This window comes from Lepidochelys kempii, chromosome 3 (genome assembly GCF_965140285.1).
Source record: "Lepidochelys kempii isolate rLepKem1 chromosome 3, rLepKem1.hap1, whole genome shotgun sequence".
Taxonomy (NCBI): domain Eukaryota; kingdom Metazoa; phylum Chordata; order Testudines; family Cheloniidae; genus Lepidochelys; species Lepidochelys kempii.
The window spans coordinates 105,365,710-105,381,069 of NC_136382.1; the positions used below are offsets into that span (position 1 = coordinate 105,365,710).

Genomic DNA, 15,360 nt, shown 5'->3' on the forward strand with positions numbered 1-15,360 from the left:
ACACTAGAGTATGAAATCTTACTATTTGTCCATATTTTAATTTCTAGCTAAGATGATTGAGGGCAAGGGAGGCCTGGTATAACTCTATGCATTGCTTCTATTCAAATCCAGTTCAGTGGCTATGGGCAAACTTGCTATGATTATGTAACAGTTTAGTGGCAGTTGCATAATTTTCAGACATATTTTGTAGTTTATTGTTCTCAAAATGTTAAATTATCTGTGTCTAAAATTGTTTATATAACGCAACACTCCAAAGGGACCTCTCTCCAAGCAAGTCTTTTGCTTTAGCTAACTTGAAGAATAAATTATTTCAAACAACAAAATCAAACTAAAACATTTTTTAAATGTTTAATCAGTACATATTCAGTGTGTCTCTGTGTGTAGAAACCCTGAAAACTAGATTTCGTAGTGTTCATTTCACATAAGTAAAATTCACACCTTAAGAATGCCATTCACAATTTTCCATTTCTATAGTTTCAGTACACAGAATACCTCTATATTTCAGCTATGTGAGATTAAATAGAAGGTGAAGTGTTACCTTAGTCTCAGGCATTTCAGATCATCTCGTGTAACGTAGCAGAGAACATCCATTAAGGTGTAGTCTTCTGCCAAAAACTTTGGGGGAGGGAAAAAAGTCCGAATTGAAAGTCCGGCTACTTTTGTCAGATATATCCATTGATTCTAAGATTTATATATAATACAGGGACATGATCCTGCATTCCTTGTGTACCCAGAACTCCTTTAAATCAAATTCTGAGTGCAGAAGGAATACAGGACTGGTCCAAAATATGGTAACTTTATTGCCAATAAAGACTTTAATGCTACTGTTTTGTTTATATGTAGATTTTGTCGAGCTTATGTTTTGTAAATACAGTGAAAATACCCCACCTTTATATGGGATGTTGTATGTTTGCATGTCAAAGAGTATATATGTTTGAATAGGTCCTAATTCTGCAGTTCAGATATTTTTATCTTGTTTTGTTAATAGGCGATTCTATAGAGCTCGCTATGATAGCTGAGTACCTCAGACTTTAATTAATTAATCCTAAACACTCCTGGGGATAGGGGAGTTGGGAGGTAGGTTGGTATAATAAATACCCCATTTCACCGAGGGGGAAAGAAAGACACAGAGAAGTTAAGGCCTGTGTTTTCAGAAGTGACCTCTACACTTCAGTTGCTTCAATTTGTGTATGATGAACTTTAGAAAACCATGGGCCTGCTCCTCAAAAGATGCTAACCAGCCATGGGTCTTAACTGAAGTCAGCTGAAGTTCTAGAATGCTCAATATCTCTAAGGCTCTGTCTTCACTACAAAATAGGTGTATATGTTTTCATATCAAGATAGCTAGTTCAATGTAAAATCCTAGTGGAGACAAGGCACAGGTAATTTTTATCTTGATGTATCTAGTCAAAGTCAACCCCCATTCCTCCTGAAGTTTACCAGAAGGCTTCACTGCAATCAACAGGAGTTGCTGGAAGAGGTGCAAAGATGCTTAGGAATTAGGAAGCCAATCAAAATATTTTTAGTTAACTGGAAAATGTGTTTTATTGTATCTAGCCTGAGGTAAGCACCGCCCAGAGCCTGCACCCTGAGCCTCTCCCCGCGCCCCAACCCCCTGCCCCAGCCCTGATCCCCCTCCCTTCCTCCCTCCAAACCCCTCAATCCCAGCCCAAAGCTCCCTCCTGCACCCCAAACTCCTCATCTCCAGTCCCACCCCAGAGCCCACACCCCCAGTTGGAGCCCTCACCTCCCCCTGCACCCTATTCCCCAGCCCGGAGCTCCCTCCTGCATCCTGGACTCCTCATTTCTGGCCCCACCCTGGAGCTCGCACCAACCTCCCAATTTTCTGAGCATTCATGGCCCACCATACAATTTCAATTCCCAGATGTGGCCCTCGGGCCAAAAAGTTTGCCCACCCCTGAGCTAGCTACATGAATTAAAAGCAGTAGACGACTTTTTATAATGGTCTTTCTATTCTTCACCCCTCCTTTGCCCCTCAAGCCCAATCTCATCTCCTCCAAAAGGTATACAAATCATTCCAAGGTTTTTGCTGGTATAGAAATAATTCCAAGGTTTTTGCTGTTTTTTTTTCCCCACTAAGCCCAAGAAAAATGCACTGCTACTGTATTACAAACATACCTAAGAAAATATATCTTTCCTACCCTATTTATAGTATCTTCATCAGCTCCATTAGTTCTCAGCCAGTTTATGAGATCAGAGTCTTCAACCCCTGTGCCAGAAGGATTAAGGTAACAGACAGACAGTCCAGGGATATCTAGATCAAATATTTTGAAAAAAGTTAGGTCTTTTCAAAGTGTCCTCTTCACAATTTTAAACAGAGAAGCACTGTCTTCAGTGACCTTTCCTACTCTTTCCACAAAAATGTGACATGCAAGTGCCGCTACAGCGAAGGATATAGAGATCAGATCAAATCCTGCAGTATTTACTCAGGTAATATTCCCTAGTGCGCTTAAATGTGTACTGTTTCAAAACAGCACTACGTTAAAGCACACCAGGGAACCTCTAACGCGCACCACCAGGGTCTACACAGACCAATTAGCGAACAACGCATTAGTGCTCTTTAGAAATCACTTCCCCATAGTCCATACTATTGCTATGTGTAGTCAAGCCCTTCTTAGATACATGCAACCATTTCTGGTGTCTCTTGGAGAAACATGGATTTCCTTTTTTATTTTTTTTTAATTGGGGGTGTTTTATCAGTGATTATTAGTTAAAACTGAAAATCAGAAGCCCAAGGTATAAGACACTCTTATACCAATACATCGCATCTATACTTGGGTTGTAATAACTATCCTTGTATAATTTAAATTGGTAAAGTGGTACAATCGGTGTGTGTAGTCAAGGTCTTAGACAAGACTCATATTGCCCTCTATGTGATTTTACCTGAGCAAGGCTTCAGGACCAGGACCTGTGCTATTTTTATAATCCCTGTTTTTCCAGGGTTTTCACTCTGCTATAGAAATGTATTCATGCTAAAATATGCAAGGGTTTCCACCCCTGCTACAAATACGATTTCTATTGTTTAATTGCTTTTTAAAGCTTTTGCAGTAGTCACTCTCTCTCTCTCTCAAGTATGGCTCTTTTCCCTTGAAAGTGGGATATGAGCCTCTAAGGCCCTCACAGGGCTCTACTGAGCCCTCCTCTACTTTTTCCATTTATTGTTCTCTTCCTCAGTGCCCATGTGAGGAACATATAGTTTTTTGACAACAAATATCTGGACTCTTCACTTTTGTGTCAATGTATACTGCTTCTGAATCAACCAGTAAGGTTGCTGCACCTCTTCAAGGGAGTGAACATGATAACAATGAATCCGTATGCTGCAGTCAAGAAACAAAAGGTGAAATCCTGGCCTCATGGAAGCCAATGGCAAAATTCCCACTGATTTCAACGTGAGCAGGATTTCACTCACAATTACTAGATAAATCACGCACAGTGCTATTCTAGAACTCTGGCCCTTCAGCTCCAAAAACACCCAGGTTCTTCAGCTAAATAATTCTCTAATACCTGGTGCTGATAATAGGTTCCTTGTGTGTCTAAGGGCAAATCACTGAAAGCAATCTCTCTCTCTCTTTCTCTCACACACACACATACACACACACTTAAGCCCACACAGCAGTCTTTCTTTAAAGCAGGTTTATAAATCTTGTGGATTAATCGCTCTTGACTTTTTAAAACTCAGTAAACACACATGCACAGTACAAATAAGTTGGTCTTGTTTAGAAAAAAACACTTAAAATTAAAGAAACCAAGTGTGACAGAATAGCCCTGTCTACTCCAGTAATGTATAAACACAGATCAACAGCAAGTTTTGAGTTATACAACACTTGCTTTTACTGTGAATATAGAAACAAATGAAGTAACTTATTTCCACAGTATACTTGCTTGCTTCTACACAGTCCTGGCTAGGAGAAATATGGTTAAAGACCTTTACTGATACTAGACCAATGAAATAAAAAAGTTTGTCTGCCATAGCATTCTTTTGTAGCTGCTGTGTGGAACAGTTTCGTTTGAAATCTCTACTCACTTTAAGGTGACCAGACGTCCCGATAAAATTGGTACTGTCCCGATTTTTAGTTCTTTGTCCCACATCCCGACTGATGCACAGTCAGGACGCCATTTGTCCTGATATTATAGCTTTGGCTGCTCTGGCCTTTTTTTTTTTTTTTTTTTTTTTTGCGGTTCCCCCATGTGTCCCGATATTTTGCCCGTTCCATCTGGTCACCCTTACTCACTTACCTACTTGCTGTGACCTAAGCTTCAGGTTTTTGATTTCTTGATCCTTTTCTTCTATAGCTTGTTGCAAAAGGGTGTGAAATTCTCTCTCCTTCTGCACTAACTCTTCTAGTAGCCTGCAGGGGGAAAAGAAGCATGGATTTTTAAAATTTAATTTTATGTTTTCAGGAAAGTATCTGAAGAGTTTACTAATAGCAGTGAAAACTAGGATCCACCATACTGATGCTAGTAACATTCATAACTAATTTGGGAATCTTAAATGAAAAGGTAGACTGTTCTAGCTTTCACTAGTGCATATAATTAAGACTTAATACACATGTAAAAATGTAAACATCCAGTGTTCTAGTTCCTAGAGTTGGGACCTTTCAACAAAACTAGTTTTAAGTATTCATAGCAAATGGGAGCTGCACAGAAACTTTCAATGAAGCTTCAGCAACTCAGCATTCCTACTTAACTGAGTTTGGTTCTTAAAGAAAAAAATTAAACAAAACAATTGGGTAGTGTGTTCAGCTGTGGAGGAAGGAGTGTCATTGAGGATCAAAGGTCAAAACCGTTAATGGACATAGGGCTAAGTTGCGTCTTTAGCACATTACCCTCCATAAAGCGCAGGGCAGCTATATCTATCCCAGCAGGAGCTCCTGAAAGCACTGCATTAGAGGTAGATGCAGCTGGAGGGTGGCCACAGCTATACTTCTTGAAAGGGTGTAGCACACGTTCCCTTCCAATGGGAGCAGTCCCCCCCGCCCTCTTTGAAGAGTACAACATTGCTGTAGATTTTAGCCTAAATCAGTGCTTGCACTCAAAGACCACAGACTGGCTTTGTGCCCAGCCCTCAGTAGGTATAAGGGGCTGGTGGTAACTTCCCTGTTTCCTCTCCTAAATCTTAACTGTTTAGGATACAGTCTGTTTATTTCAGAGAGGATTGACTAGGTGGTGTCATGATGAATTATGTAAAATTAATATATACAGTAGGTCAAGTAATGCTTCTATTTAACCTCTCTCATAATACAAACATAAAGGGACATCCAAAGGAAGTCAAAGGCAACAAAGTTAAAACTGATAAAAGGAAATTAACACCAGGCACAGTTAATCTGTGGAACTCATTGGGGCAATATATTGTTACAGCAAAGAGCTTAGTAACATTTTAAAAATAAGACATCTGAACACTACACAGTTACAATAGATAGGATGCAAAGGATATACATTATATTTTAGAGCATAAACCTACTCCACTAACTCCCTGAGGTTAGGAAGACACTTTCCCCAAACTTTCCCCTTGGAAATGTTAGAGTATAATTGTCTGTTATAGGGGTATTACATCTTCTTCCAAAGCATTCGGTGCAGGCCCCTGTCAGATACAGGATAGTGGATTAGATGGACCATTGTTTTGTTCCTAACAGTACATATAGTTTATTCCTCACCCAGTCATCTGGGCTGATAAATGTGTCCATGGTCATCTAAATAGTTTACAATTTTTTGCCTTGCAAATGACAGCCATATGCTGCTTATGCTAACAAAGCTTAAAGTAGTATAATTATCCTGGTTATTTAGGGAAAGTTTTCCATATAACTTATGGAAAGTAGTATTTTTGTATCTAATTATCATGACAAAGTTTTTGGTTTTGCATATAGGAGTAGCAGATTGCTCACAACTTACTTTTTAAACAAAAAACAAAGAACTTTAACAGTATATCTTTCGTCCATTCTTAGAGTGAAAGGAATGAAGCTTTATTCTGAATAGTAACATGTTGTTAGGATGCCACTCCCCATCAGAAACTTGGGCAATAAAATGTGACCAGCCTAACTAGTTTCTTTTTAATTCCTTTGCTTAATGGAGATTCCGGAGGTTTTTGTATGAGGACTTTTCACGTATATTGTCATTGTATTATATATGGCAATCAGAATATGTCTTAACTATCTATTTATGTCAAGCTGAATATATTACATTGTAATATGAGAACTCACAAACTACGTTCACCCTAACAAGAAAATGCAGTGCACTTTAATGCTAACAGGTAATTCAAGTGATGCTGAATTACTAAAAAGCTTCTCTTGTCTAAAGACCTCAAATCAAGCCAAATCACATTCAGTTTTCTAATGTGCTTGGAAATGAAGTGTCATTGCCAAACACTTGTAATTTAATCATCAGTATAAAGGATTATAAAGAATATTTCAGCACCACAAGATTTGTCCTATCAAGATACAATGTATATACACATTTTAAAATGTACAGACATATTTTTCAATTAGTTCGGAAATCTGTATTTTCAGGCCTGTTTTTTTCAGAAGGCTTTGCTATTCTCCACCTTCAACTATCGGAGAGAAAAGTTTGTTTTTTTCAAACAATTCAGCCTCCTGGTGATCGATCCTGCTGTAGTGAATTCCGCATGCAAAACAAGACAAATGACAAGACTGGGCCCTGTTTAATTGTGCAATGCCCCTGTTCAGCAGCTTGGATTTGTTCCCTGGAAATAACTATAGAAAGGAATAATGAGTTCTGCTTTTATGAAAATGAAATGTGTCATTTAACCATGAAACATGAAAGGCAAGAATAGCAGAACCTTGGCAACAAGTTTAATAGTCAGTTAAAAACAGAGCTCGCCTGAAAGCAAGCTTTACACTCATTTTTGTCAGCAGTGTACTGAAGTGAATAAGCCTGAAATAAATTATGTGGATTTTTTCCAAACTCAGAGTTACAAATTAATGTTTATCATCAATTAAATGAGAAATGCACTGTATTATGGATTATCACAGCTGTCAGATTTGGAGAAACTTTTTAAGAGTGAAAGAAAATGCAATCAATCATAAGAAATACACTTGAATCCTTTAGACTTACCTATTTGTCTCTAATTTTAGCCTCCCTAGTTGCACATTCAGTGATCTATGAGCAGCCTGGGAATCGTGGGACACTGTAGAACTGAGTGTGCTCACACCTGAGGTAGCTACAGCATCTTCTATGACAATGCAAGGCCGTTGAATATTTTGATTCTGAGGCTGTTCATCATGATCTTCTTCAACTTCTATGTCATCCTGATCTGCTGTATCACTTTCAGATGCAAGACTAAAGTGTGGCCTCAGTTCTATTAGAAATAATGTTTATTATTAATAATCCCAACAATAAAGTCATATTTAAATTAATACTCATAGCTCATCCTAGAGCTTTCATTCAACCATGCCTGAAAAATTTGCAGCAAAAGGTTGTAATTGCGTTTCCAAAGGGTTTAAAAACAGCTTAAAAATGCCACAATGGCTTAGTACATTTTGAACATTATTTGGCTTCTGATGATCATTTACAATCTCCAAGCAGTAACAATCTGTACTTACTCATAGGATTCCAGACTTCGCTAGTATTTTTGTCATAAACCATGCAGAAATCCCAGAATTCACTGTGTGTGCCACATAAAGCAAACAAGGTGCAATACCTGCTCAAAGTTTGCGACATAACATGCTTGCATTCCTCTCACACAAGGCCTCATTCAAAACATACTGAAGTCAATGGGAGTCTCTCTTTTGTTAATTTCAATAGTCTTTCGATCAGACCCTTAAAACTAAAAAACTCCTCAAAACACACTATGTAATGGATTTTAATGTGACTAAAACAAAATTCTGTAGGCAAGTAATTTGGCTAAAGTGTTGGCTTCAAAGATATGGCTCAAATCTTTTTTATTTTGCTTTTCAGATTTACAGTGGAGTATTTGTTTTAAAGCCAATGGACCTGGTTAAATACAGGACAGAATAAAAGTCAGACATTAATTCCAAAGGTTGTCACCATTTGTATGAAGCATATTTTGCCACTTTTTCCCCTTCTCTTTTATACTGTTTATGTTTTGAAACAGAGCAATAGCTGTTTGAGATTTATTTTTAATGACCACTATCGCACACAGTATTTTAGGTTAAAGCAACAGTACCTATTAATACCACTACCACCACCTTGGATTTACATTATATCCATCATATAATGGATGCAGTCTTACACCTTGTAAATGCTCACTGCAGCTGCACATGAGAATGAAGGCGTTAGTGATTCTTCTAAAATTATCCCCAAATCTCTTTCCTGGTCACTAAACTGGGGCACTTTCTATACAGCAAACGTTTCCCTTCTTTATTTTTTCTCCACAGCTTATAATTTTTCATATATCTAACCTGAATTGCATTTTTCAAACTCTTAAATTAACATAAATTCTATATCTGGGCAGGGTTCCCATTCTTCCAAATTTAGCATTATCTGTGATTAGGGTTATTTTACTTACCAAGATCATTACCCCCTAATGATAGAATACTACTAAAAAAGTGGAGTAGCACTGTTCATTTTCACTTGTCAGAAGTCAGTTGTATAAAGAGGGAATGTACTCTGCCTCCTTTTCCTTCTGTTACACTAACTACCAATTCTTATCAGTTATGTAAAACATGTACTCCATTAGGTCTGTGATATTCTTCTACAGTATATTAACAAAGTAACATCAATTTGCAAATTGCATCAACTTAGTGATACACATTCTTCCTTTCCTTCTTCAGCTGAGACTGGTTACCTCTAAGCCTATTTCCCCCGAATATTCTCCCATTTGATTCTTAATTTGTTCAGGTTTCAGAGTAGCAGCCATGTTAGTCTATTCGCAAAAAGAAAAGGAGTACTTGCAGCACCTTAGACACTCATAAATTTATTTGAGCATAAGCTTTCGTGAGCTACAGCTCACTTCATCGGCATTCCCCCTAATTGCTGGCAAACTCAGAAGCAGAGGGGAGTTTGCCCAGGATCCCCTCCATTTTCTCGCTCTTCACTTCCACACATTGCAGTATGCTCTTCCACAGCTGAGCTAGGTAGATTTCAACATTCTAAGTTTCCAAAGGCAATGAAACTATATTTGCCCCAAAGTGAGGAAAGCAGACTAAACCTCCACCAATAATCCAAACTGATTTTTTTTTCCCCTGTGAAAATGTTTGGATTCCAGTTAAACTATTATGCCACACTAAAGGACAACAATTTATTCGTTTTGTAAACAAGATCCAATAACAACTCCTCCTCGAATAGCTCCCTGTATGTAGTTTTTGGTTACAAATAAAGAATAAGCAGTAATAAAAACTCCTGTGGAATTTTCAGCACTCTAGTAAAACTAAAATTAGACATACAATGTAACTTGGAAGTATCAAATAAACAATTTATTGACAAGGTATTAGAAAATAGATTTTAACTGGCAAATGTCGATAAATATCCATTTCACCAACACACAAAATGATGAGAAAATATTTCTATAGATAATAATTGAAATTGATAGGCAAAGAAAGAAAAATGCTGCTTGCGAATTTAAGTTAAGAATATTTACTTTGTATATTTTCACATGTGATAGTGATGATTTCTGTTTTAATAGCTTAACTTTTAAAATCTCAATGTCTCCTGTCATTAAATAATTATTATCTGACGTCTGATTGTCTGCCCCCCCATAATTTCCCAAAAAATCTGAAAATGTAAAAAAAAAAAAAAAAAAGCTTAAAAATAAACATTGATATATCTGTCAAAATTATTTTAAAAAAATCAAATTCTTCACTGCCTACTTATCATACACACTGAAGATAGTTATGCAAAACAGGAAGGACCTTAAATGCTTAGGACTTTAGGATGGGAGTTTTCAAAAGCAGTGAGTGGTGGCCCGACTCTTCTCCCATTGAAGTGAACTGGAATTGAATTCAGTGGGAGCAGAATTTAGGTCAACACAAAGCACTTTTTGAAAACCCCACCATTAATACCAAGAAAAATGCACCATGCATGGCAGTTAAGCTTGCAAAAAAACATTTCAAAGAAACAATCACACTTCTCTAGTCACTTTGTCATTACTACAGACCTTTGTTTCTCCCCAAAACCATATCTGTTTTGTGTGAAATTTACCTCTGTAAAAATGGCCTACACCATAGGTCTCAAGTAGAATTTAAGTAGTCCACAGGCCTTGTAGACTAGCTCTAGAGAAGGGCAATTTATACCCTATACAATTGCAAGGAAAAATTGCTAGTCTGTATTAACCACTTGAATGCTGCAAATTTAGTACGCCCAAGAAGAATGCACCTGCCGTACTGCTGAATGCAGCAGGTTCATTCTAAAGTTCCATTGTTTTCAATGGAGGAAAGCAGCATAGTGGGTGTGGCAGACTGGAAACAAATGGGTTAGCGTTTCTTTAACATGGAATCCTTCTCCTTGACAACTCACACACAACAGAAGCCTCTTAGCTGTAGCAGGGAAGAATATCTGGCTACTACCCCAGAGAGAGTTTTTGGCCCCTGGAGCCACACAAGTTACTGTTACACTTCTTGGGTGGCCAACAGTCTGTACCTCAGAGCACATATTCAAAAGAGCTAAGTATGCTGGGTGATGAGCTATTTTGAGCTCTGTTTCATATCCCATGTGTGGATGCGGAGTACCTGAAAAATCTGGCCCTCGAAATGCACCGGTAAGTCTACTACTGGTTACCCATTCGTCACTTATTATATTATGCATCCTGGAAAGGTTCACTCCAAAATACCTGTGACAACTCACCTGTGAATACTTGGCTTGTGAAACAGCTAATGCATGTCAACAAAGACAAAACGAAGTCATTGCAAGTTTTAAAAGTTTCTGTGAAGCATCATGATCACAGCACGATTAAAAACATTTTAAGCAATCAGAGATTAAATGTTTGCTGTGTAACACAGTGACTCACCTGGGATCAGAATAGTAATAGCAGTCTGCACAGCTTTTCGAATTATGCTGTCCAAGGCAAACATCCAGTGCGGCTTGATGTTGTGATTTCGTAAAACTTTATTGACCTGATGACAGAGAATGCAGTTCAGAAATCATTTTATCCCCAAAATTGCACACAGCTGATAATAGGATATTAAGCTCAGCTACACTGCATTAAAAACAGTTTTCTTTAAGTAACTTCATGGTGTCATTAGAAAAGAAAATAGAATAGCAGTGTTTCCAACGTTTGCAATATTGTCACAAGTCTTGTGACATTTGTATTTTTCATACACTCTTAGTTCCTAGAGTCAAATGGTGGCATGAGAATCTTAGCCTTCATTTTTGAAAAGGTCAGATTTTAGCCCTCAGGGTTGTGGAGAAAAGCTTAAAAATGTGAACCCTGAATGCTTCAGCACCACAGGGCAAATAAAAATAACCCTTTTTTTAAAAAAAATCTCATGACTTTTAAGCCAATCTATGATTTTTTTTGTGGGGGAGGGATGACATGATTTTTGACTGCTTTGGTTAGGAAGGCTGTAATACAGTTGTCTATTTTAAAATAAAGATGGGTGCACCCTCTTCAAAAAACAGTGTGAGGCTCTTCCCACTTGAATAAGAAAGGAGCAATTTAATACTAGTTTACTTAAATGGAATTTTGCTAATTCTTTCATTGCTTCTAGTCTGGTTTGGGAAGGAAAAAGGGATGTGGGTTTTCTCTGAAATTTAAAAATATCTGTAACAAGTTAAAGATTATTTTAGATTCCTTTCCATTGCCCCCTTCCTCCTATTTTTTGGCCCAGTATATCCCTGCTGATTTAGAGGTGGTAGCTAATGAAATTATAGCCTCTTCCATATCTACTGGCCTGGTCCTGTCCTGTCTGTGTATTCTTCCAAAACTTCACTCTCAACTACACTCTTAGTTCTCTGTAACTTATCAAAATATATTTTTCTGAGGCTGTTCCTTTCAAACTCACACAGGGCTGGAAGTGAGCCGAGAAAGGAGACAGCAAGGGTATGATGGGATGGTGGATTATTCAAAACTGTACAAGGACACCTAGCCAAAGTTGGCAGGAACAGCAGCCACTAGGTTTCACAAGCTGGCTCTCAAACTAGGCCACCAGGGCTATACAGGAAAAGCTGACAGGTGAAACCAACAGCAGTAGGACATATAAAGGAGCAGGAGGACTCAAAACTTTTCAGAAAGACAAATTAAATTACATTTAGAAGTTCATTCTAATAATGATCCATAAATGCCTCATAGAAAAATTTCCTTTGGAGAGACTAATAGGATATTTTCTATGTCTTTTTCCTCAGATTTTATTTTGAAGGCACTTCATGAAAACAGGATCAGCTTATTTCTGTCTTCTGAAGGTTGTCATAATCTTCTTGTAGGAAATGACAGTGATGTCACAAAGATGATGATGTCTTTTGGGGATGGATAGAAGTTCAAATGAAGATGTGTTCTATTATTGCCCAAAGACAACTGTAAAATCTATTCTCATTTCTTTATTACAACAGCCACTAGATGGCATTCTGTCATGTTGTAAGAGAACTGCTACCAAGCTGAAGAATGCTATACTGCTCAAAAAGACCAACCACAGGGTTCAGAGACCAGTCAGGCAAGGTATTGAGCACCTCCTGAGAGGTATACTGACATTATGAAAGTTGAGGCTGCTCAACACCTGCCTGGAAGTATTCAGCACCTTGCAGGATTGAGCCTTTAATGAGCACAAAGTTCAAGCTGTTTTCCGCACTGAAGAGGCATGATGTGACTTTGTCAAGGAACACAAACATCCACAGTAGTATGACTGAGCACTTTAGAATACAAAACAAAACTTTTTTTCCAAGTGCTTTGATCAGAATATCCTGACTATCAGCCCTTATTATTATCCATGAGTCCTGAGAATAAAGGAGATAATTTTCCCCATTTTTCGTAATATCCTGATATCAGAGAAGAGTCTGGTATCTCGATTTAAGCTGTTTTTCTGTGATAGAGGTCTGAGTCTATACAGCTCCCTTTGACTTCAATGCTTTATCTACATCCCCTACAACACTGGGAGCTGGATTCAAAGAGTTCCTGTTTTAACTATTTCCTGTTCTCAGGAAATGGAGGAGGCCTGTCCTAAAATAAGCATTGCAATTGGAAGAGGAGAAAGTGACAGATGACAGGCCTGTGTCTGGGATGCTGAAATATCGTCACTGGGAGGACTGCCTTGCAACTGAATGATATATAATGGGACAAAAAACTCCTACCAAAACAGTCTCTGTGTGGAAACAAACACTGACAATTACCGTACAAACATTAAGTGCCACCCATTCCGATATCTCTAGAATGGTCCCTGTTCTCACACACATGTCCTGTTTTCTGTAATGTCAGTTTTCAGGATACTAAAATTGCAGAACTCTTTCTGATTGGGATAGCATAGCCAGCCAGATTCTTCTCCCAAAACATCCCAATTGCTTTAAATAGTCATTCTCGGCCATTTGCCTTCACCAATAAATTGCATGGTGATACAAAGCTGCTTCTATTTGAACTTCTACCACAACCTCTGAGAGTTGCAGTGGAGAATGTGTATCTACTGCTTTGTTACTCTCCACCAGGAAAGAGAAATTCCCAATAAGCCCCTGCTTCTTCACTGGGATTCTTCTTGGTAGGATCCCAGGACTATTTTGTTTAAAGCCTTCTGTTTACTTTCTTTGTATGGCCTCTTCAGCAGGCCAGCTCATCATCTTTTACCCAATGACAGATTTTAAAGAACTTCCTCAGGTCAGTGGGCTTTCAATTCAAGATGTGGGTAATCTGGTAAATTTACTATGGGACTGAGTACAAGGTGGAACAGAGGATTGTATGAGCAAGGTGGTGTTCAAATTGGAAATAAGATAATGTACATACAAATGCTCCCAGTATCAGTTATCCCTGTACAATACAAGATAACTTTTGCCTCTTTAAAACAAGTGTTAGCAGAGAACTTGTAATAACACTTAAAGCAGGCTCTGGGAGAGCAACCTTGCTTTTTAATAAGATGGCTATTTAAAGGGATTCCATTTCTGTGTCCTATTTATCATTTTGGGGATTGCCAGTATTACATTAGCGACTGACGTGTAAAAAAATAGCCATTTCTTCATAGTTTGGGGTGAAGGTTTACAACTCAGATTTGCCAAAATTTTTGCTACTGGATCACTTGCATCAGGATAGGAATACAATGGCAACATTATAAACTAGGTATGGTTTAATTTGTTGAGATTTCTTAAATGCATTAATTTCTTAGCAGAGTCAAGTGCAAGAGATCTGTATACATGCAGCACAATTTTGTATTTATTAAAAAAAAACCCCAATATTACATTTTTGAGGCTTTCCTACTTGAGGAATATGGTGTAATATCTTCAGAAGCATGCTGGACCCTCCTGCTGTTTATCTGTGAGGACGCATAAATCTGGGGGGCAGGAAATCACTATTGCGGTCAGGACATACTTGCTGCCCAAAGGATCACATGGAAGCCAAGCCAAAAGCTGACTGTGGGTGGAAGGTTCCAATTGTTGTTATTAGAATTGGAGCCCTCAAGTGTTCTCATCTGGGTAACTCTGGACTGAGGTCAATGAATTTTCATCAGCTTTTGCCAGTCTTTAATTTGGCCCTTTAACTGAGACTTCATACAGCAAAACTTCTGGAAGTGTCTACTTACAGCATCTTGAAAACCAAATAGCACCAACTGGACTTGACTAATACCATGACTGTCAAAGTCCAACTCCAGTTTCAGTTTTGAAAGAGTGGTCGCAATGATTTTGCGATCAGTTGACCTTACAAATTCTCTGAGGCTGGCAACGAGAGTTGTGATGTGCTCCCATTTTAGTTTGGGTTCTTCAGCTCCCTGTTAGAGGAACAAAAAGGAAGAAATTCAGCCTAAAGCACATATCTTAAATTTTACATCTAATGGTTTTAACCAATATGAGTTGATGCACAATAAATTACCTTTGCCTCCTCTACATTCCAGAAAATTTACCTCTAAAACAGACATTTCTTTAATTACCAAAAAGTATATGCTGCACAGTGCCACTCATTTATTTTGTGCAAGTAAATATATTATAGAAAGATGTATGGAGAAAATGCATATTTCACTGTTATTAAAACTTTTAGGTCCAGAGAGTGAAATTCATCCTCTGCTGAGGGCCACTACAAGGTGAAGTCCTAATTTAGTCCTTAAAGGAGGGGTTAAAGTCCTTAAAGGAGGTGGTACTTCCTTGGTGCAGAGGGCTTTGTAAGGGGAGAATTTCATCCTGAGTGCTTAACTCCAAGCAGAAGATTCACCCCAATAGGGCATTTTCACACTATAGCTACATTTACATCTGGCCTGAATTTTTCACAGACTATTATCAACATACTGTGGATGCAATCAATGATCT

The 15,360-nt window shown here is 38.1% G+C and overlaps 1 protein-coding gene across 4 annotated transcripts in view; it reads right to left on the minus strand.

Annotated features, from left to right (window-relative positions):
- Nucleotides 1–15,360, minus strand: part of MAP3K5 (mitogen-activated protein kinase kinase kinase 5) — a 156,532-nt gene that overhangs the window by 1,426 nt on the left and 139,746 nt on the right. For all 4 annotated transcript variants that reach the window (XM_073337411.2, XM_073337413.2, XM_073337414.2 and 1 more), the window contains 6 exons: nucleotides 14,643–14,828; nucleotides 10,940–11,045; nucleotides 7,090–7,333; nucleotides 4,258–4,370; nucleotides 2,163–2,275; nucleotides 539–615 (listed from right to left, as the gene is read on the minus strand). In XM_073337411.2, coding sequence (XP_073193512.1) covers nucleotides 539–615; nucleotides 2,163–2,275; nucleotides 4,258–4,370; nucleotides 7,090–7,333; nucleotides 10,940–11,045; nucleotides 14,643–14,828 — 839 coding nt within the window. The remainder of the gene's footprint in view (nucleotides 1–538; nucleotides 616–2,162; nucleotides 2,276–4,257; nucleotides 4,371–7,089; nucleotides 7,334–10,939; nucleotides 11,046–14,642; nucleotides 14,829–15,360) is intronic.